Source organism: Desmodus rotundus, chromosome 10 (genome assembly GCF_022682495.2).
Source record: "Desmodus rotundus isolate HL8 chromosome 10, HLdesRot8A.1, whole genome shotgun sequence".
Lineage (NCBI taxonomy): Eukaryota > Metazoa > Chordata > Mammalia > Chiroptera > Phyllostomidae > Desmodus > Desmodus rotundus.
Window position 1 is genome coordinate 71,889,332 of NC_071396.1, and position 23,751 is coordinate 71,913,082.

Consider the following 23,751-nt stretch of genomic DNA (forward strand, 5'->3'; position numbering starts at 1 on the left):
TTTTACACTAGTATTTAAGAACAAATAACAATAAATTCCACTTAAAAGAAATCCAATCTTCTTTAGCTGATTCTATTATTGTCATTTTATTTCTTTCTTCAGCAAAAACAGTTAAATGACTTCCAATTATAAAGGCAGGTTATCAGTGTAATAGTTCTTTCCAAGGTAATAACTGTTACAAAGTTTTCAATGAAAAAAAGTCTATTAGAAAAAAAAGCCAATCCTCTTTATTAACCTCACTGTGTATTTAGAAAGGATTTAAAAACACACACATTTCCTGGGACACAAAACTGTACCAAAAGTATTTCCTTACCAAGTAACTTCACAGACCAATATAAGTGAACTTACACAAAGACATATATGTTGACATGTTAGCTTTAATACACAATTCAAATGCATCTGAGGCAACTTCCTAGCAGGCCCTTATTGCATTAATGTAGAAGTGTACAAGTTCTTTAACACTTTAAAAATAGCAATAAAAAATTACAAAATAATGCAAATATAGAATTAAGGCTGAGACTATATAATCTAGTATTAATAGTCAAACGATACTTATAAAAATGGATGCTGAGGCATATTTTATATATATACAGGATAAGTCTTTAGAAATTTAAAATGTTACTGCTGTCACAAATTCACTCATATTTTTTCACATATTTTAACATTTGAATTCCCAGATTCCTGTGCTTTTTGGACTATTTTTACTTTGCATTCTTCATTAAGAGTTTCCTCACATATTTAAAATTAAATACCTAATCCCTGGAACCACCCTTAGACATAACAGACAAAACACTTTCGTTAAATAAATTCACACAAAAGTAATAAAAAGGCTTGTTTCCAAGAAATAGTTCTAGCATGTCTATAGTAATCATATTGAAAAATAGTACATATGCTTTTCTTCAGGATTAATAAATGTCATGTGCCAGTTTTACAGTCACTGCCGTATCTGTACATTTTCCTCTGACACATCTGCAAGGTAATGACAACCACAGGGCATGCTGGCTGGAATAATTACAGTAAATCCATATTGTCCAGTGAGATTCATAAAACTGAATGGTTGCTTCCAGTCTTATCTAGACAGACATGGAAATAAATGCCCCAGATCCTTGTATTGTCCCCAGAAATATACAGTTTGGTAAGTCACCTTCTTGGTCTTCTGAAAGAGAGCTGCAGAAGGCAGGGCATTCTTACTGAGACCAAAGGTCCCCTCTTCTCTGTCACCTTTCACACATTTGTTTTGGTTATAGTCCTGGTCACAATGGGAAACAATAAATAAATTACATGTATCAAAATTTTTCTTTCCCAAACTCCCTCATTAGACCTGCATGGTTAAATATGCAATGGAACTGTGTTCTATTAATTATAATAATTCTCAGTATAAACATATTTAATTAAATCCTTGCACATAATCACTTCTTTGACATGTATGCCAAAAAAAAAAAAAAAAAGCAGGAAAGCCTCAAAATAAAAGCAGTAAACATATACAGAAAGAGGGGTAAGTAATTTGTACCACACTTCTTTACAATGCAAAGAATGCAATCACTTCTTTACTTATTTCTCAGACCCTAAGTCTGAAGATTTTCCTTACTTCCCCCCCATTTTCCTGAAATGAAATTAGTTTTAAAAATTAATAACACTTATAATGCTTATTACAAAAATGTTACAAAATAAAGACAAGCAAAAGAAAAAAAACATTTAAAGATACCTATAGTTCCATTCATATAGAGATGAACAGAGCAAATACCTTGGGGGGTATGTACACACACACACACACACACAGATATTTTTATTCAGGTACAACCTAAATACTTTATTTTCTAATGACAGCTCCCTAAACTGGCATCTCCAAATGGAAGATACACGTTTTTGATAAAGAGCTAATTTGTGATCTTTATGAGTGAAAATTGAATTAGAAAACTGAACTCTCTATTAAAGAAAATGAGTCTGCTACGTAATATCATATATTGTTAAATATATGTTGACTCTAAGATCCACATGTTTTTCCACATTTAACATCTCTGAAATCTACCTTTTAATCTCATGAGTTAATTTGTAGTGTTTTTCTTTAATGTTCATGAAATAACTTTCTCTTATATTACTGACATCTTAGAGTTAATGAAAAATGGTATATAATCTCTATAAAAGTGAATAATAAATATGTAAGTATGTAATATACATATACAAATATAAATAAAAACATGTGAACACATAATGTTGCTCTTTCCTACTATTAAATTTGTTCCTGATTGTATGGATAAAATATACCACTATTTCAACCTAAATACTTTAATTTCAAATGTTTTTGAGATATTGAGATTAGTTCAAAATTTATGGAGTACACCCAAGCACAAGAAAGCCCACACAAATAGAAGAAAGGGCAACCCTAGAGCATCTAAACAAGGAGATCAAAGAGACTGTACCACTGAGTCCCAAAGAATTCCTACCACAGAAGGCCAAACCACGAAGACAGGCAGGCAAAGCAGAGAATCCTGAGATGCAGAAACAAAAGGAGTCACCTAAAGTGGGGAGACAAAGAAAAAACCCCAATTGAAAGGATCCCCAATTGAAGAATCCCCAGTAAAAGAGATAAATGAAATTGAGGCAAGCAATTTATTAGACATAGAAATAAAAAAAATGGTTATAAGGATGCTCAATGAACTCAGTGACAACTACAAGGAACTGAGTGGGAACTACAACAGCATGAAAAAGGAAACAGAAACTATAAACAAGAAGCAGTAAGAAACAAAAAATACATTATCTGAAATAAAAAATACACTAGAAGGAATTTAAGCAGGCTGGATGAAGCAGAGGCCCAAATCAGTGAGCTGGAAGATAAGGTAGGAAGAAATACCCAGGTAGAGCAACAAAATGAAAAAAGATTCAAAAAGTACGAGGACAGTTTAAGGGAACTTCAGGACAACATGAAATATAACAACATTCGCATCATAGGAATACCAGGAGAAGAAAAGGAGCAAGGGATAGAAAACCTGTTTGAAAAAATAATAACAGAAAACTTCCTTAACTTGGAGAGGGGAAAAGCTATGCAAGTTCAAGAAGCACAGAGGATCCCAATCAGGATAAATCCAAAGAGGGCTACTCCAAGACACATCAGAATTAAAATGTCAACTTTCAAAGCCAGAGAGAGTCTTAAAGGCGGCAAGGAAGAAACAGATAGAAACATACAAGGGAGCTCTGATAAGGCAAGCAGCTGATTTCTCAACAGAAACACTATGAGCCAGAAAGGAATGGCAAGAAATATTCCAAGTAATGAAAAGTAAAGGCCTGCAACCAAGACTACTCTACCCGGTACAGCTGTCATTTAAAATGGAAGGTGAAATAAGTTTCCCAGACTAAAGAAGGTTAAAAGAATATACCTCCACCAAACCAGCACTGCAAGACATGCTAAAGGGACTGCATTAAGATGATGAAGGGGACAGCTGGCCAAGATGGAGGCACAGGCAGGTACACTTTGCCTTCTTGCACAACCACAAAAGAAGGACAAACACAAATTTAAAAACAAAACACAACCAGAACTGCCAGATAATTAAACTGTATGGAAGTCCAACAACCAAGGAGTTAAAGAAGAAACATTCATCCAGACTGGTAGGAGGGGCAGAGACAGGCAGCTGGGTGGGAGAGGACACGTGGCAAGGCAGTAGCTGGAGGACTGGGGTGAGTGAGACAGCATCTGGGGGACTGGGCAGTACATATTTGCCTGGGAATAAACCGGGAGGAACAACTGGGGAGCAAGACAGACCATGCAATCCAGGGTTCCAGGGCGGGGAAATAAAGCCTCAAAACCTCTGAATGAAAAAATCTGTAGGGGTTGAGGATGTAGGAGAAACTCCCAGCCCCACAGGAGAGTTTGTTGGAGAGACCCACAGGGTCCTAGAATGTACACAAAACTGCCCCCCCCCCCCCCAGGAATCAGCACCAGAAGGGCCCAATTTGCTTGTGGGTAACAGAGGAAGTGACTGAAAGCCTACTGAGAGCTGAGCAAGCGGCATTGTTCCCTCTCAGACCCTTCTCCCACATACAGCATTACAACACAGCAATGTGGGTTGCCCCACCCAGGCAAATACCTAAAGCTCCACCCCTTATATGTAAGAGGCGCACCAAGACAAAAAATATGGCCCAAGTGAAAGAACAGATCAAAGCTCCAGAAAAAATACAATTAGGCGATGAAGAGCTAGCCAACCTATCAGATGCACAGATCAAAACACTGGTAATCAGGATGCTCACAGAATTGGTTGAGTATGGTCACAAAATAGAGGAAAAAGTGAAGGCTATGAAACATGAAATAAAGGGAAATATACAGGGAAGCAACAGTCATGGGAAGGAAAATGGGACTCAAACTAATGGTTTGGAGCAGAAGGAAGAAATAAACATTCAACCAGAACAGAATAAAGAAACAAGAATTCAAAAAAATGAGGAGAGGCTTAGGAAGCTCTGGGACTTTATTTTATTTTTTTTTAAGATTTTATTTATTTATTTTTAAAGAGAGGGGAAAGGAGGGAGAGAGGGACAGAAACATCAGTGTGTAGTTGCCTCTGGTGTGCCTCCTACTGGGAACCTGGCCCACAACCCAGGCATGTGCCCTGACTAGGAATTGAACTGGCAACTCTTTGGTTCATTGGCCAGTACTCAATCGACTGAGCTACATCAGCCGGGGCCTCTGGGACAACTTTAAATGTTCCACATTCAATCATAGGGTGCCAGAAGGAGAAGAGGAAGAGCAAGAAATTGAATACTTATTTGAAAACATAATGAAGGAGAATTTCCCTAATCTGACAAAGAAAATAGACTTCCAGGAAGTCCAGGAAGCTCAGAGAGTCCTAAGGACGCATACACCAAGGCCCATCCTAATTACATTACCCAAGATTAAAGATAAGGAGAGAATCTTAAAAGAAGCAAGAGAAAGGGAAAGAGTTACCTACAAAGGAGTTTCCATCAGACTATCAGCTGATTTCTCAAAAGAAACCTTGCAGGTAAGAAGGGTCTGGAAAGAAGCATTCCAAGTCATGAAAGGCAAGGACCTACACCCAAGAGTACTGTATTCAGCAAAGCTATCTTTCAGAATGGGAGGGCAGGTAAAGTGCTTCTCAGATATGGCCAAGTTAAAGGAGCTTCGTCATAATCAAGCCCTTATTCTATGAAATGTTAAAGGGACTTATCTAAGAAAAAGATCAAAAATATGAACAATAAAATGAGAAATCAAAACTATCAACAACTGAACCTAAAAAAAGAAAAACAAAAACAATATACAGGAAAGAATAAACAAATGGGACTATATCTATCTAAAAAGCTTTTGCACATCCAAAGGAAACATCAACAAAATGGAAAGGGAACCAACCGAATGGGAAAACATATTTGCCAATGATACATCAAACAAGGATTTGATCTCCAAAATATACAAAGAACTCACACGACTTCATACCAGGAAGAAAAACAATCCAATTAAAAAATGGACAAAGGACCTGAACAGATGGTTCTCCAAGCAGGACATCCAGAGGGCCCACCGACACATGAAAAAAATGCTCAACATTACTAGCCATTACAGAGATGAAAATTAAAACTACAATGAGATACCACTTCACACCAGTCAGAATGGCCATCATTAATAAATACACAGGTGCTGGTGAGGTTGTGGAGAAAAGGGAACCCTAGTGCACTGTTCGTGGGAATGCAGACTGGTGCAGGCACTGTGAAAAACAGTATGGAATTTCCTCAAAAAAACTAAAGATGGAACTGCCTTTTGACCTGGCAATTCCACCGCTGGGATTATACCCTAAGAATTCTGAAACACCCATTCAAAAGAATTATGCACTCCAGTGTTCACAGCAGTGTTATTTACAATAGCCATGTGATGGAAACAGCCTAAGCGCCCATCAGTAAATGAATGGATCAAAAAACTGTGGTAAACATACACAATACAATACTACACAGCATAAAAAAGGAAGGAACTCCTACTCTTCACAATAGCATGGATGAAACTGGAGAGTGTTATGCTAAGTGAATTAAGCCAGGTGTCAAGACAAACACCTTATGACCTCACCTATAAGGGCAATCTAATCAATATAACAAACAAATGAGCAAACTAGAACTAGAGGCATAGAAGTAAAGAACAAACTGACAGTGACCAGAGGGGTGGGGAGGTGGGGGGATAGAAGGGGAAGGGAAAAGCCAAGGAACTCTATTAGAAGACTCATGGGCACAGACAATGGGGGGTATTGATGGTGGGAGTGTTGGAGGGTTAGGGGAGAGCAATGGGGAAAAAGGCAGGACAACTGAACAATTAAAAAAATGCAAAAAAATTTTAAAAAGATTTGTTACAATGATATAACTGTAAATGACATTATATAATAAGGATATTTTTGGGGAAAAAAGAGAAAATTTATTTAGGTATGCAAAAGAAATTTTAAATTACCTATAATTCCACTGCCTGTATGCGTTCTTCCAGTCGTTTGTGTGTGTGCGTGTATGTGATTTTTTAGAGAATTTAGATCATGCCATGTATAGTTTTATATTTTCTTCATTATTTAATGTTATGTGTCATGCACATTTTGCCAAGTCATAAAGTATACTCCAAAAAATTTTTAAAAAAAGTTTACAGAGTACAGACCAAGGTTGTGTATGAGGACATTACCAATTAAACAGAAAGTTAAATTTTATATAGAAACTTAAGAATTTTAAATGGAAATTTAAATTTCCCAAAGATAAACAAGATGCAAAAGGGGAGGAAGTCACAGGCTAGAGTATACCAAAATTTCAATCTAAAAATTCAAACATTGTCAACACAAAGCTAAATAACAATAGTTGACTTTTTGGTGTTTGTTTTGTGTCAAAATCTGCACCGACAATATTGTTCTCCCTTTCACTCTCTGAAAAAATTTACACTCTTCTACCTTTCCTCAATATTCTAAAATTTTACTATGAATTCTCTTGTTGCCTCTTTTCTCAGTCATTGTGCCCTTTCATTCATCCCTGGAAAACTCTCTTCTACATATTTTTCTTCTTTCTAATATTCCTAATAGTCTGAACTGGTTATCTATGTCTCTATCTTTGTCTTTGCATTTTTTTTTCTAGGAAGTTTCTTTTTCAGTTCCTTGATTCCCCCCTCCCCCATACAGGGCCAATGACTTTTTAAAAATTTTTATTTATTGATTTGAGAGAGAGAATCATTGATGTGTTGTTCCTCTTATTTATGCATTATTGGTTGATTCTTGTATGTGCCCTGGCCAGAGATAAAACCCAAAACCTTGGAGTACAGGGACGAACTCCAACTGAATGAACTACCCAGCCAGGGTCCTTAGTCCTTTGAATATTTTATTTCAACAACAGTATCTGTAATCTCAAACCTTGTTTCCACCTGTATCTTTCTTTTAATATCTCCCAAGTTTTGTAAATATGACTCCCCTGCAATCTCATTAAAAGTAACAAATTTTAAAATGAGTTTTACTGAATTACCTTCAGGGTTGGTTTTACTATTTATTTTGGATTTTTTTCTCATATGCATGTATACGTGATGATTCTTGGTTGTATAATTATATTATTTTTTATTTTTTAATTTTAAAAAGATTTTACTTATTTATTTTTAGAGAGAAGGGAAGGGAAGGAGAAAGAGAGGGAGAGAAACATAAATGTGTGGTTGCCCCTTGTGCGCCCCCTACTGGGGACCTGGCCTGCAACCCAGGCATGTGCTCTGACTGGGAATACAAATGGTGACCCTTTGGTTTGCAGGCCAGCACTCAATACCCTGAGCTACACCCAGCCAGGGCTGTATGATTATATTTAAAACAGGATGATGCTGCTGGCTTGGATTTATTCTCTTGTTGAAAAAAACAGAACTATTTTCCCATCAAGTCTCTTTTCTGTGTGGAAATTTAAGTGGGACAGGTCAGAGCAGGGTCAGTGGATCAGCAGGCTTTGCTTTAAGTGTGTGGCTGGAGAGACAACTATCAGGTTGCTAGCTCCCTAGATGCCAGCATTAGACAAGCCTTTAGAGTTCTATCAACTATACCTAAAGCCAATATACTAACATTTAATTAACTAATTATCATTGTTATCTAACTCTGTGGTGTAGCTGTAATGCCTGGAAACAAGAGAACAAAGCTCTCAAAGTTTTGGTTTGAACATTCTAGGCTGTTGGTTTCCTCTCGGTTTCCATCTTGCTTCCATCCCCCTTTTGTCTCTTGCCATTGTCTCTAGACTGTTTCCCAGTCCTTTCTCCTTTAGTACATTCTAGCCTTGTTTCTATCCTATTATTACCAGAAAACTCCAATCAAATGTAATGGCAGAATGAAGACATTTTCAGACATGCAAGAGCTCTAAATTTCTTTGTATATACTTTTCCTAAGAAAGTTTTAAGAGAAAGGCAAGGCATCCAAGACAGTGGATCCAACCCAAGACTGTAGCCAAAGAAGACCCAGGAGGCCTACCTAGTTAGCAGTCACTGGAGCAGGAGGAAGAGTATGTGATCAAGATAGTGAAAGAAGAAAGGAAGAAAATTAGAAACTCTAGAAGAAAAAATTACATCCAACAAAGAGTCTAAATAAGAACTGGATTAAAATTCAACATGATTTTAAGAACTGATACAGTATGCAAGATTTATTTGATCCTGATGTTTAAAATACTGAGTGGTGACCTAGAACTTTATAGAGAAAAACATGTAATCCTAGCACACAACTTTGCCTAGAACTAATTGTTTACACAGCCATAGTGTTATGTGGTTTACTGCTCTCTACCTCTGAAAAAAAACATGGATGACTTGGTTGTGGTTGCAGGGTAGAATATAATGAAATAATCATGATAGAGAAAAAAATCTAAAATAATTCAGAACAATTCAGTCCAAAAGTCATTAGGTAGACCAGGTAAGACAAACCTCCACATGAAGGGGTTGGGTGAGCTGTACTGTCTGAAAACTGGTAAGACAGACTTAAGTATATTTAAAAAATGGAGAAAAAGAAAAAAAAAAGGAAAAGAAAAAAAAAAAGAAAAAAATGGAGGCATTAACAAAATAACTAAAACTAAACATTTAAAACAAAGGTAGCCTCTAGGTAATGGAATAAGGTGAAGATGTATAGGACACAAGATTTTATCATCATAAGCTCTTTCTATGACTATTGCTATCCAATATGGTAACCGTTAGCCGTATGTGGCTGCAGAGTATTTGCAACGTAGCAAGTCCTAATAGAGATGTGTCTTCAGAATTCTGAAGACTTTGTATGAAAAAAAGAATTTAAAATACCTCATTAATAATTTTTCATGGTGTTTACATGTTACAATGATAAGATTTTATAGACTAGATTCAATAAAATCTATTATTAAAATTAATCTCAGTTTCTTTTTAACATGGCTCCTAGAAAATTTCAAATCACATGTGTGGCTCACATTATACAGTACAACACAATCTTTACCATTTGATTTATTGTATATAATGTATGACTTCGTAAATGATGGTACTACTACCAACAAATTAATGATAAACTAAACAACTTAGCCCATACCACCTCTGAACTGCTATAAAATCTTAATGAATACAATCAAAATCAGTGACATCTGTACTAATACTATTGTAACTGCAAAGTCTTGGACTAATTCAGTGCCGAGGCTATGATTAGCTTCAAGTATATGTACTTTAGAACTGCTCAGCAGGAATTTCTTTACTTGTCTCTCAGAAAGCTGAAAAAAATGCTCCCCATCTTCAATAAAACATATTTAAAAATTACAAGAAACCTGCATAATTATAACATTTTGTCCAATCTTGTTTTGATATCCTGTCACATATTTTTCCTCCTGCAGTATTTTAGAGTATATCCTAGGCATCAAGTTATTTAACTAATAAATACCTCACTGCACATTTCTAAAGTATGCTTTTTAATGTAAATACTATGTTATTATATGCAAAATTACAAAATTAATAATTTCTTAATATAGCTAATATCCAGGTGATATTAAAATTTCTCCAAATACTTTGGAAGTTATCATTTTAAGGATTCAAATCCAGATCCAAAAAAAGGTCTACATATTACATTTGTTGATTATTCAATCGCATTTATTCTGCAATAAACAGTTCGTCCTTCTTTTAGGGCATTAACAAAAGCAGTGACCTTTCCTGTACAATGTCCCATTCTTGACATTCTGGATTTGGCTGACGGCTTCTTGGTGGCATCACGTAACTTGTTCCTAAACTCCCCATATCTCTTGTACACTTGTTAAATTGAGCCCTTCTCAAATCTGTGAGAGATTTAAGCTCTAATGCCTTAGAGGCATCTATTATATGGAATGAATTACATTCCTTCCTATGCTTCCCACTTGTATTCACCCAGCAATATATAGCAAAAAATCGGCATTCACATAGTTACTGCATAAATGCAGAATATGTAGCTAGAAATGGCACGGAATACCAAATCCAAATACCAGTCTCAAAAGTCTATGTTTAAACTTTTTACAATAATGTGTAAAAAAAACCTCTTGTACCTTGGTATCCTCCTGTGTTATGGCCTTACTAAAATCTAATCTAAAAAGTATAGTTTTTGTACCATTGAGTTAGGCTGCAGAAAGCTTTGTTGGTATTTTGATGAGCTGTCTAAATGGTATATCTGACTTTCCAAACCAAACATTATAAGCAATTTTTAAAAGAGTAATGTACAAATGGTTTTGCATATTCTACATTTATCAAGTTGCTGATCCTATGAAGCAGAATGCATTGTATTTGAAAGTTAAGCCAAACAACAGAAAAGCAATTTAAATCTTAACACTAACTTTAAAATATAAAAATAAACTATTAAACTTTCCAAATAATTAGCAAAAATCATTTAGAAAACTGGAGTATCCTAGGAAAATATAATGATTATGTTTTCCTTCATTATCCAACATTTAGTTCAACTGAAAAAAACATTCTGGCTCAAGGGGGAAATTAGGAATAAACTCACGCTATTTTCTAAAGCATAATGAGACAAGAGCTTTGATAAACGAACCAATGATAACTGTCAGGTTATAAATAGACTTACCTATTTTGTCTTATAACTTCTCTTCTCATTCTTTTAGGAGGAATTGGACAATCTGTCATTTCAGCCTTTGCTGGATGACGTAATGAATCATTACACTTAGGTGTGAGAGTTATAGCTATAAAGGTAGAAAATTAACTTTTAAAAGATTGGAATTATAATCAGGAAAAGCAAATGCATCTTAATTTATAAAAAAAAAGAATAAATAAATGATACTGAGAATGATTCTTATTACTCCTGCTGAGAGAAGAGTTTATAACCTTTTTTTAAAACCATCATTTATCAGATGACTTAGAATCAAGATAAAGTTCTGGATCACTCACATTCTTTCTTATTATGGTTGGACCTCTTTAATCATAATTATTAATCTTCATGCAGAGAAAGTAGGCATTAACAAAAAGTAAGCACATACCTAATTGTTGTTCTACTAGCTTCAGATTTTTCTCTTGTTCATCAAGTTCGTGTTTTTTCTTCTTCATTTCAGGAGACTGAAGGTATTCTACTTGACTGCTGAGGTCCTTGGTCAGACTGTTCAACTTGTCCAGAGCATTACGATACTGTTGAAGAAGATCTGCAAAGAAACCAAAGACATTCGATTAAAACTACTGATATCATATCAAATTAGGGTTTTAGGAAAGAAGAATTGGCAACACTGGGTACTATGTTATAGTAACAGATGGGAGCTACTTTTAAAGTCACAAAACGTTCACTCTAAGCAAATAAAATAAAAATGCACAGTTTAGATCCTAGCATGAGACTAGACTGTTGGCTTGTTAAATTTTAAGTTTCTTCAATGGCTTAACTTTAACAAGTTTAATTCTGTGTAAGGAGTTTTCTACATAAGAGTGCTCTGTAAACGGGATCACTCACTCAGTCAATGCTTAATATCCTATTTAATATTCAATCTTATTCCACACAGACAAATTTGAGGGGGGCTACAAATGCATTAAATATATATAGTACTGTTAGAAAATCACTGCTTCTAACAGACATGACTATTACTTTAAACACAGGTTTCAAAAATGCACTTCTGATAAAAAAAATTTATCTTTCCTTATTACTTGTCTTAAACTGTATTACATTATTTATCACCTGTATGATTTATCAGACACTAAATATTAAACACAGTGATTACACTATAGTCCAGGGGCCAGCATGCTGCACCCCATGGGTCAAGAATGCTCTATACAATTTTTAATGGTTATATTATAAATGGTCTTATAAATACTTTCATACAACCCTTGATTTTGCTTCTTGCATCACAAAGCCTAAAATATTTATTATCTGGCCTTTTGAGATGCTAATCACATGAAAAGATGATCAATATTCATGGGAATGAAATACTCAAACATTTAACAAATATATAGAGTAGTTTACACATAAAACTGTTAAAGAAATTATTTAAGAGTCAGGGTATATTAGATATAAGATATAAAATGAGATATTCTCTATTTTAAGGGTCAAGAACAGTATTCAAAAAGAAAACTATCCAGCATTCTGGGAATCTATACTAAGAGTGAATGAGCCAATACACATGCAAGCATATCTGTGTATGCTTATGAATATATTCATATATTTAAATACAAATTCTATATGTGTAACTGAGTGATAACAAGGTTGTTATGTTCCTTAATTCTTTATGACTTACTGGGAACTCTTAAAGGTACCTAGAAAAAAAACTGGTTTTCTGGTCTGATAGTACTTCCACTTTCATAGTAAAAAACCCTTTTTTATGTGCATAAAATATACTTATTTTATATGTAAATGACTTACAAAATAGTATCCAGACCTGGTGCACTTCAGGAGATAGCATAAAACTTCAAATCACTAAGGACTGAAATCCTATTTATATTTAAATATTTTAATAGAACATCAGTCATGTTATTTCTAGTGTAAAAGATTTTCCATTAACTGTAGCACTAACAGCAGGTTCATATTTTATACATAAAGTAGACAGTAGCAGCTTAATATGCCTTATCAGCCCCTAATTTTTATATGAAATGTAACTTTTATTTACCATAGTGTCTCTAAAAGTACTTCCTAACTAAATTTATGAGAATTTTGTGAAAGAGAAAAATTCAAAATTTACATTCAATTCTACTTATAAATGATTTTTGAGCTTTTCCGGTATTTGTTGTCTGAAATTTTTTCTCTGGAAAAAGTAGAACTGATGAAACTTTACTATGACAACAGTGAAATACTTAAAAAAAGTCAGTTCAAGGGAAGAAAACTAAAATTACAATGCATTAATTTCTGTATGACACATATTAAGAGAGATATAAATTATTTCAATGTATCTAAGGGAATGACTATAAGCAAAGCTACTAAAAATAATACAAAGAATTGAAAGTATATCTAAAGGACTGTTATTAGGCAAGTTAAGGCTACCTAGTAGGCAGAAGCAACTTTCTTATCACGGGAAGATTTAAGCAGTTACATAAGATAGGTAGACTTTAATGAAAATGTTCAGGTCTCTTCAAACTTTGTGTTCCACATGATTCTAAGAATGTATTGGTAAAAAAACTGATAAGCCCTGATGACTGGGGGAAAATTATGTGAACAAATACACTAGAATTTCTCCTTTGATTTGTTCCAAAATAATCTACTCAGGGAGAGGAGGACGGAGGCAAATTGTGAGAGGGGTAGTTATAACAAATAAAAGTAGCTAGGTGACAGATCCATGGGAATTCATTATATACTTGGTTTATTTCCATAATAAAACAAAACATGAAAACCACAGCACTTAATCTTGCTATTTCTAAAAAACATTAAGAATGGTTTAACTTAAAAAATGGATAGTAATAACTGAGAAGGTAAATATTAGAATTAATAAACTAAGCATGACATAATAAAGTATAAATAATGTCTAACCTGGTCTACATATTTGGAATGTATAAACATAAAAGTGTTAATTAGTTTGATGATATCATGATTATAAACTATATATTGATTACTTATTGGTTATTTAAAAAGATTTTCCTTTCTTCAGATACCATCAAAAACTCTCCTTTCTTTTGTCCATATCCTGGTTTTTACAATGTCCACACTGATTTTTTAACATCTCTATAGAAAATCTGGGATAATACAGAAAAAAAAAAAAAAAAAAGGAAAGTTGGGCAAAAACTGGTAGGCCTACCATCTCACTGTTTTCTGTCTTTTTATTATTTATTTATTTTTAGAGAGGAGAAGGGAGGGAGAAAGAGAGGGAGAGAAACATCAGTGTGTGGTTGCCTCTCAAGTACCCTCAACTGGGGACCTGGGCCCACAACCCAGGCATGTGCCCTGACTGGGAATCAAACCAGTGACCCTTTGGTTCCCAGACTGGCACTTAATCCACTGGGCCACACCAGCCAGGGCATCTTGTCTTTTCATTAGACAAATTTGCAGGTTTAATTTTTCACATGTGTGATATCTGTATTTATACTTTCTAACCACTTTCCATTTAACATTATAATAGACATTTCCCAGATTATAAATTCAATTAAAGCATTTAACACTTCGAATGTTTTGCTTAAAAAACAAAGCTGCAAAAGTCATCTGAATAAAAGAAAGTCTTGTCTGTTTAGATCAATTACTGGTTCAAAGAATATGAGTATTTAAAAATAATTAGTAAATTTTTCTGATTATAGAAGTGATATACTGTTCACTGGGGTAGAAGTAGAAAATACATGGAAAAGGGTATCTTAAAATCTAAGTGTCTTTGCTTTATAATCAAAGAACCTAATGTATTTATATGTTACTCAAGGTCTTATTTTATAACATGTAAATATTCATTTTTCCTTTTTTTGCTCTAATTTCCCATTATCTCTCATTAAATACTACAATGCAAAACACTGTGCAGTAAAATTATTTAGAAGGCAAATGACTCTGCTTTTAATTTTGTTATTACAATTTTTGTGGTGGTTATCTAGTTGAAAATTGCTTTTTCTTTGCAAACATCCCATGATATTCTAGAAAGAGGTCCCTCAAAGCTCTGTTCTATCTGATCTTTACTACTATGGCTGTGCTTCAGGAGGGAAAAATCTCTCTCCTAGTAGTTGCAGAATCTGAGTTGTTAGAAAGTGTACTCCATGGTGATGGTGCAAGAAACGGAAGGCTGCTGAATGTCCCAGAAGCCATTCTTGGTTTTGTCTTGGCTGTTTCCAATTTCTTTTGAATCTGTGATTTCTTCCAGTTCCCTTCCAAAACAATTCTGTTTTGCTTCAAATGGTCAGGGCTGGCTGCTATTGTTTACAACCAAAAGTATTTTATACCTATCAGTAATCTTAAAGTGTCTCATTTGATTTTTTAAAAACTAGTATTTGAGTTCTTATTGTTGAGTCATTAGTCTGTACATAGAAAGTATCTTTAAAGATATTTAACAAGAAGGATAAGTAACTGTTGTATTTTTGAAATCCTTGTATTATTTGTCAACCTTACATATATAAACAATCCAATATGGCACAGAAGTCTTTACTTACAATCTTTTCTTCCCTAAGATCTAGATAATGCCTTACTGTTATATTGACATTCAGATGCCCAGGGAAACTGGAAATGCTGTCACTACAGCACCTGTGTATTTTAAAAGTTCTGCAGGTAATTCTTTTTGTTTGGGAGCACTGCCATAAACTGTACTGCTAGAGTGATAAGGACTGAGGCTTTTTTATGTTGATTCACTGCGACTGAACTGTTTTCTTCTGAGTTATCAGTTTATGTTATTGTCTACAGAGATTTTTACAAGCTTTCAATGCCATCATAAACTGAAGTGTCAACCTTTGTATTGTACATAATTTTAATTTTCTATAGATTATGATGTTTTGATATCCTAAAAAAACCTTTCTGGCTGGGAAAGAGACTGTCCCTCCCAGAGTTAGCTAATTCTTGAGGATAGCAAAGGCCCAAGAACGCCTTTGATATGTGCAATTTAACCAATCCAGAGCCAAACCTCCTCTATCTGGCCCCTGCACATCAAGAAGCAATATTCCTCTGCCTTATCATCTCAGGACCAGGTACAAGGCAACTAGCTAGAGACCACGCCTATAACCAAAAGCCCACTGGAATTACTCAAACTAGTCAATCCTAAACTGTTTATGCTGTCAAGCCTTGTCTTTCCTGCAGAAACCCCAAAAAGGCTGTGGCTCCAGCACTCTCCTTCCTGTCTTCTGCCTCCTGACCATGCTGGTGTTTTCCCATGTGGCCCTGCATGGTGTGTGGGGCCTCCTGTCTCCAGGACCTGTGAGGGTAATAAACTGTTTTACTGAGCCTTTCTCGTCTCCTCTTAGAGCTGCACCTGACTGACCATCTCATGAAGGAATACAAACAACTCTCTTTCCACTATGTTTCCCAACTACTACTTTGAACATTGCTGAGGGCTGAAGTAATAACAGAAAACTACATACTATCCAAATTCCTCAACAGTGGAATATAGAAATAAACTATGGTATATTCACACAATGGAATAAAATCCTGCAATGTAAATGAACTACAAATATACATACAGTATTGAATGAACAAAGCCAGACACACAAGAGTATGAACTGCACACTTCCATCCACATAAGGTACAAAGATGGACAAAGCAAGTCTATGCTGTTTTAAATTAGGAAAGTTGTTCTCCTTTGGAGAGGGGGTTGGACAGTGACTGGAAAAGGGCCTGAGAGACCTTCCGTGGTGCCGACAATGTTCTATTTCTTAACACGGGGGCAGTGTTCATTTTCTGAAAATTTATAAATTGGTTATGTTATGAAATGTACATATTCCTATATGTTTATTACACTTCAATAAAAGTTAACAAAAATATGTGGTATATACACACGATAGAGTATTATTCAGCCTTAAAAAGAAAGGGTATTCTGACATAGGCTGTAACATAGATACATCTGGAAAACATTATGCTAAGTGAAATAAGCCAGCCACAAAAGGACAAATACTGTATGATTCCACTTATATAATGTACCTGAAATACTCAAATTCACAGGGAGAAACCCTACTATTTGCCAGGGGCTTGGGGAAAGAAGGGAAAGGAAGAATGGGAAGTTGCTATTTAATGGGTACAAAGCTTCAGTTTTGCAAAAATGACAATAGTTTTGGAGATTGGTTGCACAACAACGTGAATGTACTTAACACTACTGAACATTTAAAAACAGTTAAGATGATAAATTTGATATTATGTATATTTACCATTTTTTGTAAAATAGTTAACAATAACAACAAACTACTTTTTGTTGAAAAAGTATGTATCCAAGCCCATTAGAACTATATAAATAGGCTCTAAGGTAATGGTCTGTATGGGACCTCTTGTAAAAATACAGGTGATCCTTGAACAGCCTAGGGTTAGGGATGCTGACCACCTGTGTGTACAGTTCAGAGCACAGATGTAAAAACAATTATTTTAGCTGACTAAAAACAAGGTGACATAGACTATAGAAGGAAAATGGTGGAGGGGAGTCACATGTCCTGAACAAAACATCATACTCATATTTGTTACTGGATAATTTTTCATGTTAGGATATCAATACGCAAGCCCCAAATAAAGGATTAAAATCAAATGAGAAACTGTTGTCGAAGTACTTACTCAACCTACCTATTTGTTCCCCTAAAACCAGGCATTGTTTTGGTACTGGAGCTCCAAATACCATTCCCCGAAGTTTGTCCATTGGAGGAGCTTTATTCTGAAGGCCCCCAAACTTCCCATTACTTCGAATGCGATCTCCATCTCTGGTGAGCAGTGTAGGACAGTGTGTAATTTTAACAACCTATTTTAAGTAAACATACAATAATTATGGAGTCTATAAAACTTATTTCAATTGTTCTAAGAAAAGGGAAATGATTTAAGGGTTCTGAGATTAGAAATGACATGCTCATTCTAGTATTTTTATAACTATTTTAATAGGCTAGGGATATGTAAGATAAACTGGGAAAAAACAGAGGCAGGGCAATGAATGAGGATGAATAATTCTCAAGTGTTAGCTAAAGTTAGAATAATGACAACACAAATGGAAAAAGTCAAAATGACAGCCTTATTGATAAGAGGAAGAGAGAGGGACTAGTCAGAGTAGTTTGTGCTTCTGAAAGCCATGCCACTATCAAGGCAGCATCACTAGCTCAAATTCCTTCTGTTAAATACGTATTTTTCAGATGACCAAAAAGAGCAAAGAGAGAGAATATTAGACTGAAAAGCACAGGGCTCAATCTTCAGAGGACAATACCACAATTTCAATTGTGGGAAGTAAAAGAGCTAGAAATGTGAGAGCTGGGGAAACTAGAACTGTGTAGTAAAACTAAGTCATGAAAAAAAAAGTTAGTCAAAAATTAAATTCTTCAGGGAAGTGAGAAAATAAAAGAGGGACACTAGATTTAGTATTTTGTGATCTTTAAGAATGTCCTTTCAAAAAAGGTCTAGGAAATAAAAAAATAAAATGATCAACTTCATTGGTAACCAGAGAAGCAGAATTCAGATGAGGTATTTTCACTACTCAAAATGTTAAAACATCACACATCACACACCACACTGCATGCTGTGAGAGCTATGGAGAAAGGGTCTTTTTAACTAATCTGCTCTAGGACAGCCCTTCTAAAAGGAAATGTGACAAGTATTAAGCAGCTTTATATTTTGCATGACCCAGCAATTCCACTTCTAAAAATTTACTCTGAAAAAATAATCACAGATGTGAACAATGTGCCCTGAATGAAAAATACAAAACTTGCATGTTTCAGTAAGTTACATAAGCAACAGTGCATCCACACAGTAAAATAAAATGCATACATTAAAAAATTACTGAAGAACTTCATAACTTAACATATAAAAAATACCTACTACAATCTAATTTTGAGGGTAGTCTCTGAATTATAAAAATAAAAGATTATATAAAACTTGATATTTTAACAATTAAAAAGTAGTAGGTCATGTAATAGAAAATCATGACCAGTATTTACTGCTTTAATGTAATTCCAAGGGTACTTTACATGTTTCCCACCCCAAAACTGGATATTTAAAAAAACCAAATTTAAATGTAGTAAGATGCCAAATTGGATATTTAAGAAAAAAACAAATTTAAATGCAGTAAGATGCATACTTAAAGAAAGCGTGTGGTGAATTATTTGGTAAAATGAATCTTTTATTAAAATAAACAATAACATCTTACTTTCTTAGTTTGGGTTTGTATTTATATGTTTTCTAAAAGTGAACATTAAAAATATAAACTGGATTCATGTACTTTCTATTCATGAGGAGTCAGGCAATGTTTTTAAGGATATGACACCATTTAAGTAGTAACAAACACACTCAAATTTACAAACTTGTCTATTTTCTTAACAGACTGACAATATAAATTATAATTGGTTCTCTTTTTACAGCATCTGTTAATATTACTTTCACGGACAATTTTTCAATGCTCAAAGTATCCTTCAATTGTGTAATTCTCTATCAAGACAAAAAATGTAATGACGGTGTTTACAAATTCAGTGAGCCCTACTGTTCTGGGAAATACCTTATTCACAACTGTTGCAGGGACTAGCAAAGGGTAGAATACATAAGGGGTTGAAGTAGCATAAATGGCATGAAAAATTTAGGAAGAGAAAAGAGTAACAAAGACTACTGAAATCTAACAATGTTACTAAGGGATGCCAAAAAAGCCTTTTCTCAGAAGAGCTTTGCAATAATGTTTAACCACTAGAATTACATATAGCTTCATTCAAAACTTTGGAAGCAAAGAAATCAATACATACTATATACCAATTATGAGGAACATATACTGTACCTGCTTTTGTCACATATGTTCTATGGGTTGTTTTCATGGGTTTTTTTTGAAGCTATGAATTGGTGTCTTTCAGTTCTAAAAAGTTTTTATCCATTAGTTCTTCAAGTATTGTCATGATCCTCTTCTTGGAAGTATAATTAGACTTTTTTTTTTAATTTTTATTGTTATTCAATTACAGTTGTATGCCTTTTCTCCCCATCCCTGCACCCCACCCCAATTAGACCTTTTTTGAGATTTTTTTCATTCTATCCTCCATGACTCTCAACCTCTTTTTCTTATATTCCTTCTCTCTGAGCTGCAGACTGGTTAATTTTTCTTACCTATTTTCCAATGCACTATTCTCTCTTAAGCTGTTAAACCTATCCAGTGAGTATTTATTATATTTTTTATTTTTAGAAGCTTTATTTGATTTTTTTTGTTATTCAATTATAGTTGTCCCAATTTTTCAGTGGACTTGTTCTTTCCTAGTTTTCAACACTTTCATTTCTTGAACTATATTAAATATATTTTTAAAAATTTGCTCTTATACTCAATATAAAAATTGTTACAGTTCTACGATAAAGGTGAATTCCTCCAGAAGGACTCTGTTTCCTCTGGTTAGATATCTAAGGACACTACCAGTTCAGCATTATATGAAACCAAATGTTTGCCTTCAGGCTTTCAGACCATGCAAGTATAAGGAATGCAGATTGCAGACACAAGGGTGGATTTGTTTATACTGAATTCTCCAGGAAAACAACTTAGTATTTTTTTTTCTTTTCTTTTACTTAGTGCCGAAGGTTCAAGAGAGACAATTATCTTTTTTTTTTTTTTCCTAAAGATTTTATTTATTTTTAGAGAAAGGGAAAGGGAGGGAGAAAGAAAGGGAGAGAAACACCAAGGTGTGGTTGCCTCACATGCGCCCCCTACTGGGGACTTTGGCTGGCAACCCAGGCCTGTGCCCTGAATAGGAATCCAACTGGCGATCCTCTGGTTCCCAAGCCAGCAGCACTCAGTCCACTGAGCCACATCAGCTAGGGCCAGAGAGGCAATTTTCTTACAGCCAGTCTCTAGACGCACTTGGAGTTGAGATGGGCAGGTATATTTCTTTGTTTACCCTTACACTCAGGGTTAGCCCTTTGGGGTTCCAGTTTATTGGGAAAGGGTCATCACTACTTGGAGAAACGCACAGAGATACGGGAATTAATATGTTGTTACTGTTTAAAGCAACTTTTTCAGTGTTTGTTATGTAGCAGCTGATGACTGAAACATTTACATTGCCAAACTGTGCCTTCAAAGGTATTAGGGTTTGAATGGTGTACCTCAAAATTTGTATGTTGAAGTCCTAACCTCCAAGTTTCTCAGGATGTGATCTTATTTGAAAATAATCTTTACAGAAGTAATCAACTTGAAAGGAGGTAATTAGGTCAGGACCTAATCCAGTGAGTAGTGTCCTTATAAGAAGAGATAGTTATGCGCAGATGTGAAGAGAAGAAGGTGACCATCTACCAACCAAGGACAGAGGCCTGGAAGACATTCTTCCCTCATAGCCCTCAGAAAGAAATCAACCCTGCTCATACCTTGAATTCGGATTTCAAGCCTCCAGAACTGAGAGACAATACATTTCTATTGTTTAAGCTACCCAGTCTGTGGTACTTTGTTACAGCAGCCCTAACAATGAATAAATAAGGGCTATATAAAATCACATTTCCACCAACATTACCTGAGAGTATTCTTTTTCCAATACTATCATGAATAATAGATATGTTTTCAGTCTTAGACCATTTCATAGCCCAAAAATGTCTCATTTTAACTTGCATGATGGTCCATTCACATTGTGCCCAATTTTATGTTGCTTATCAATATGTAGGGTTTAAATTGGTTTTGACAAGATTAGTCATTTGCATATGTGTCATAAAATTATTTCCATATGGGTCTATGATATATTAAAATTTAAAAATACACAATAGAATTAGAGCTACAAATTAAAAAAGATTCAAATACATACCTCTTTTCTATAATGATTGGCAGCATCCAAATTATCCAAAATAATGGTGTCTCCTAATAGCATACCAAATACTAAAAAATTCAATAAGTAAAATTTTAAAATTATGACATCTTCTTTGGTCATATTAAAGTATTAACACAAACTGAACATTTTTCTTACAAAGAATGCTAACAATAGAATTTTATTCAACACTTACCTATAATTGGAAAAACTGAGAGAATTAAATATTAATAAAACTATTACTTATAAACTAAATAAAAACATAAATTCCATAATCAGTAACTTATAACTCTGGTTCACAAATGTAACATCTATTTAAAATAAAATCACCATAATTTCCTTTACCTGTTTCACAATGTTCTACATTATCTGGAAATGTTAACAAATCTCGGGCAAAGACTGGATCTCCAATGGGTTTAAAATATAATTTTCCATTTCGGTAATGAGGCAGAGGTCTGAATGAAAAGAAAATTTTAAAAGTATTAAACAAAACTTAGAAAACTTTTTGATTAAAAATATATAAAATATGGAAAACATTAATACATTCCATATTATTCTGATCATTTAATCAACTCCCAATCCACAAGTAAAACTACTAAATGATTATTATGCCCTTAGAAATGAAAACAGTATTTACCATATTAAAATATCTACTTATAGTTTTATCTGTGGTACTATTCTCAATTAGTTTAAAAATCAGTATAAACTGTTGTTTAGTTTGACAACAAAAGAAGAAAAGCAGCCTCTAAAGCTGGAATTCCTAAATAGGAATGTCAATGATATAACTGTGTCATGGGGAGAGGGGCCATAGGATGGAGGGAAGGGGCAGACTGAGATACTTGTGAGGGAGGTAGCTCAGAGGTCTGGCTCTCTGTTCTTCCCACTCAGCAGCACACAGAAGGAGCAATTGCAGGACAGAGGTAACAATGGGATTCAAGAGATAGAGGCTGGCTGGGGTGCTGGGCCTTTCCTTTCCAAATAATGTAGTTTTTTCCACATCTTGAAGGCAGAAGTGCTGGAGGGTAGGGTGACTCTAGAAACTAGTTAACTCAATCCCAATTAGAGGTACAATACCAGGAAAAGAGAAGATAAGCAGTTGCTAGGTCAAACATTAGCCCCGAGTACCAAATTCATACTTATTTTAAATCATTAATTCTTAATTTGGTCTTTAGGGATTATAGACATAAAGTAAGCCCTCCTAGGGGGAAAATCATTCTCACAAACACAGTAATTATGATATGATGGGATTTCCTATGTTGTTTAAAATGGGTACTGACCAGTAGCACAGTGAGAAATTTTAGAACTAGAAAGATTTGAGTTCAAATTCCAGTTGCTTCTTTAATCTATTTTTAGATTAGAAAATGAAATGTTAGTTTAATAACATAGTAGGCTCTTAATGAGTTCCCATTCTCCTTAAAGTCCCTATTGCTGTAGAACCGTAGGCCTTGCAAAGCTTTGTTTACAAATCTGAGAAAATTTTTGCTCAATACTGTTATACATTTTAATTTTTTGTTTTGTTACCATTTTCTTCCAGTCTTTTAAGGTAGATTATAAATAATAGTCAAAAATCAAAGTACACATACTATATTTTAAAATTTAGATTAATAATACCTAATTGATTTGCATGGTTACTATCTAAAAACATACTTTGAAAAGCAACTAAATAATTACTTAAAGGAACCAGATTTATATAGAAATTAGAATGAAACATCCTAACTGCCAAGTACTGTACTTCGCCTTTGTTACTGGCATTTCCAATAGAGACCCTCTCTACCTAAATGATGTCTGTTTATTTTCACATATAAATAGAACAAAACAGAACAAAAGACATGCATCTATACCCCTACTCCAAATAAAGTAATATCATATTCTGTTCATCATAATGAAATCTTTCCTTCCTTGCTGTTGCCAAAACCAAAAATTGACTTTGGGTTTGTAACATGCATGTACTTGTGTGTTTCATATATGCAAATAACATTTAATTAGCAACTGAAACACGGTCAGCATATATAATTGAA

At 34.4% G+C, this 23,751-nt stretch overlaps 1 protein-coding gene across 1 annotated transcript in view; it reads right to left on the minus strand.

The window, feature by feature from the left end:
* Positions 1–359: 359 nt before the first annotated feature.
* Positions 360–23,751, minus strand: part of SMCHD1 (structural maintenance of chromosomes flexible hinge domain containing 1) — a 139,777-nt gene continuing 116,385 nt past the window's right edge. Inside the window, exons 43-48 of the mRNA XM_024580150.3 lie at positions 22,079–22,188; positions 21,734–21,804; positions 17,571–17,742; positions 11,422–11,580; positions 11,013–11,127; positions 360–1,249 (exon numbers count right to left, since the gene is read on the minus strand). Coding sequence (XP_024435918.2) covers positions 1,225–1,249; positions 11,013–11,127; positions 11,422–11,580; positions 17,571–17,742; positions 21,734–21,804; positions 22,079–22,188 — 652 coding nt within the window. The 3' untranslated portion in view covers positions 360–1,224. The remainder of the gene's footprint in view (positions 1,250–11,012; positions 11,128–11,421; positions 11,581–17,570; positions 17,743–21,733; positions 21,805–22,078; positions 22,189–23,751) is intronic.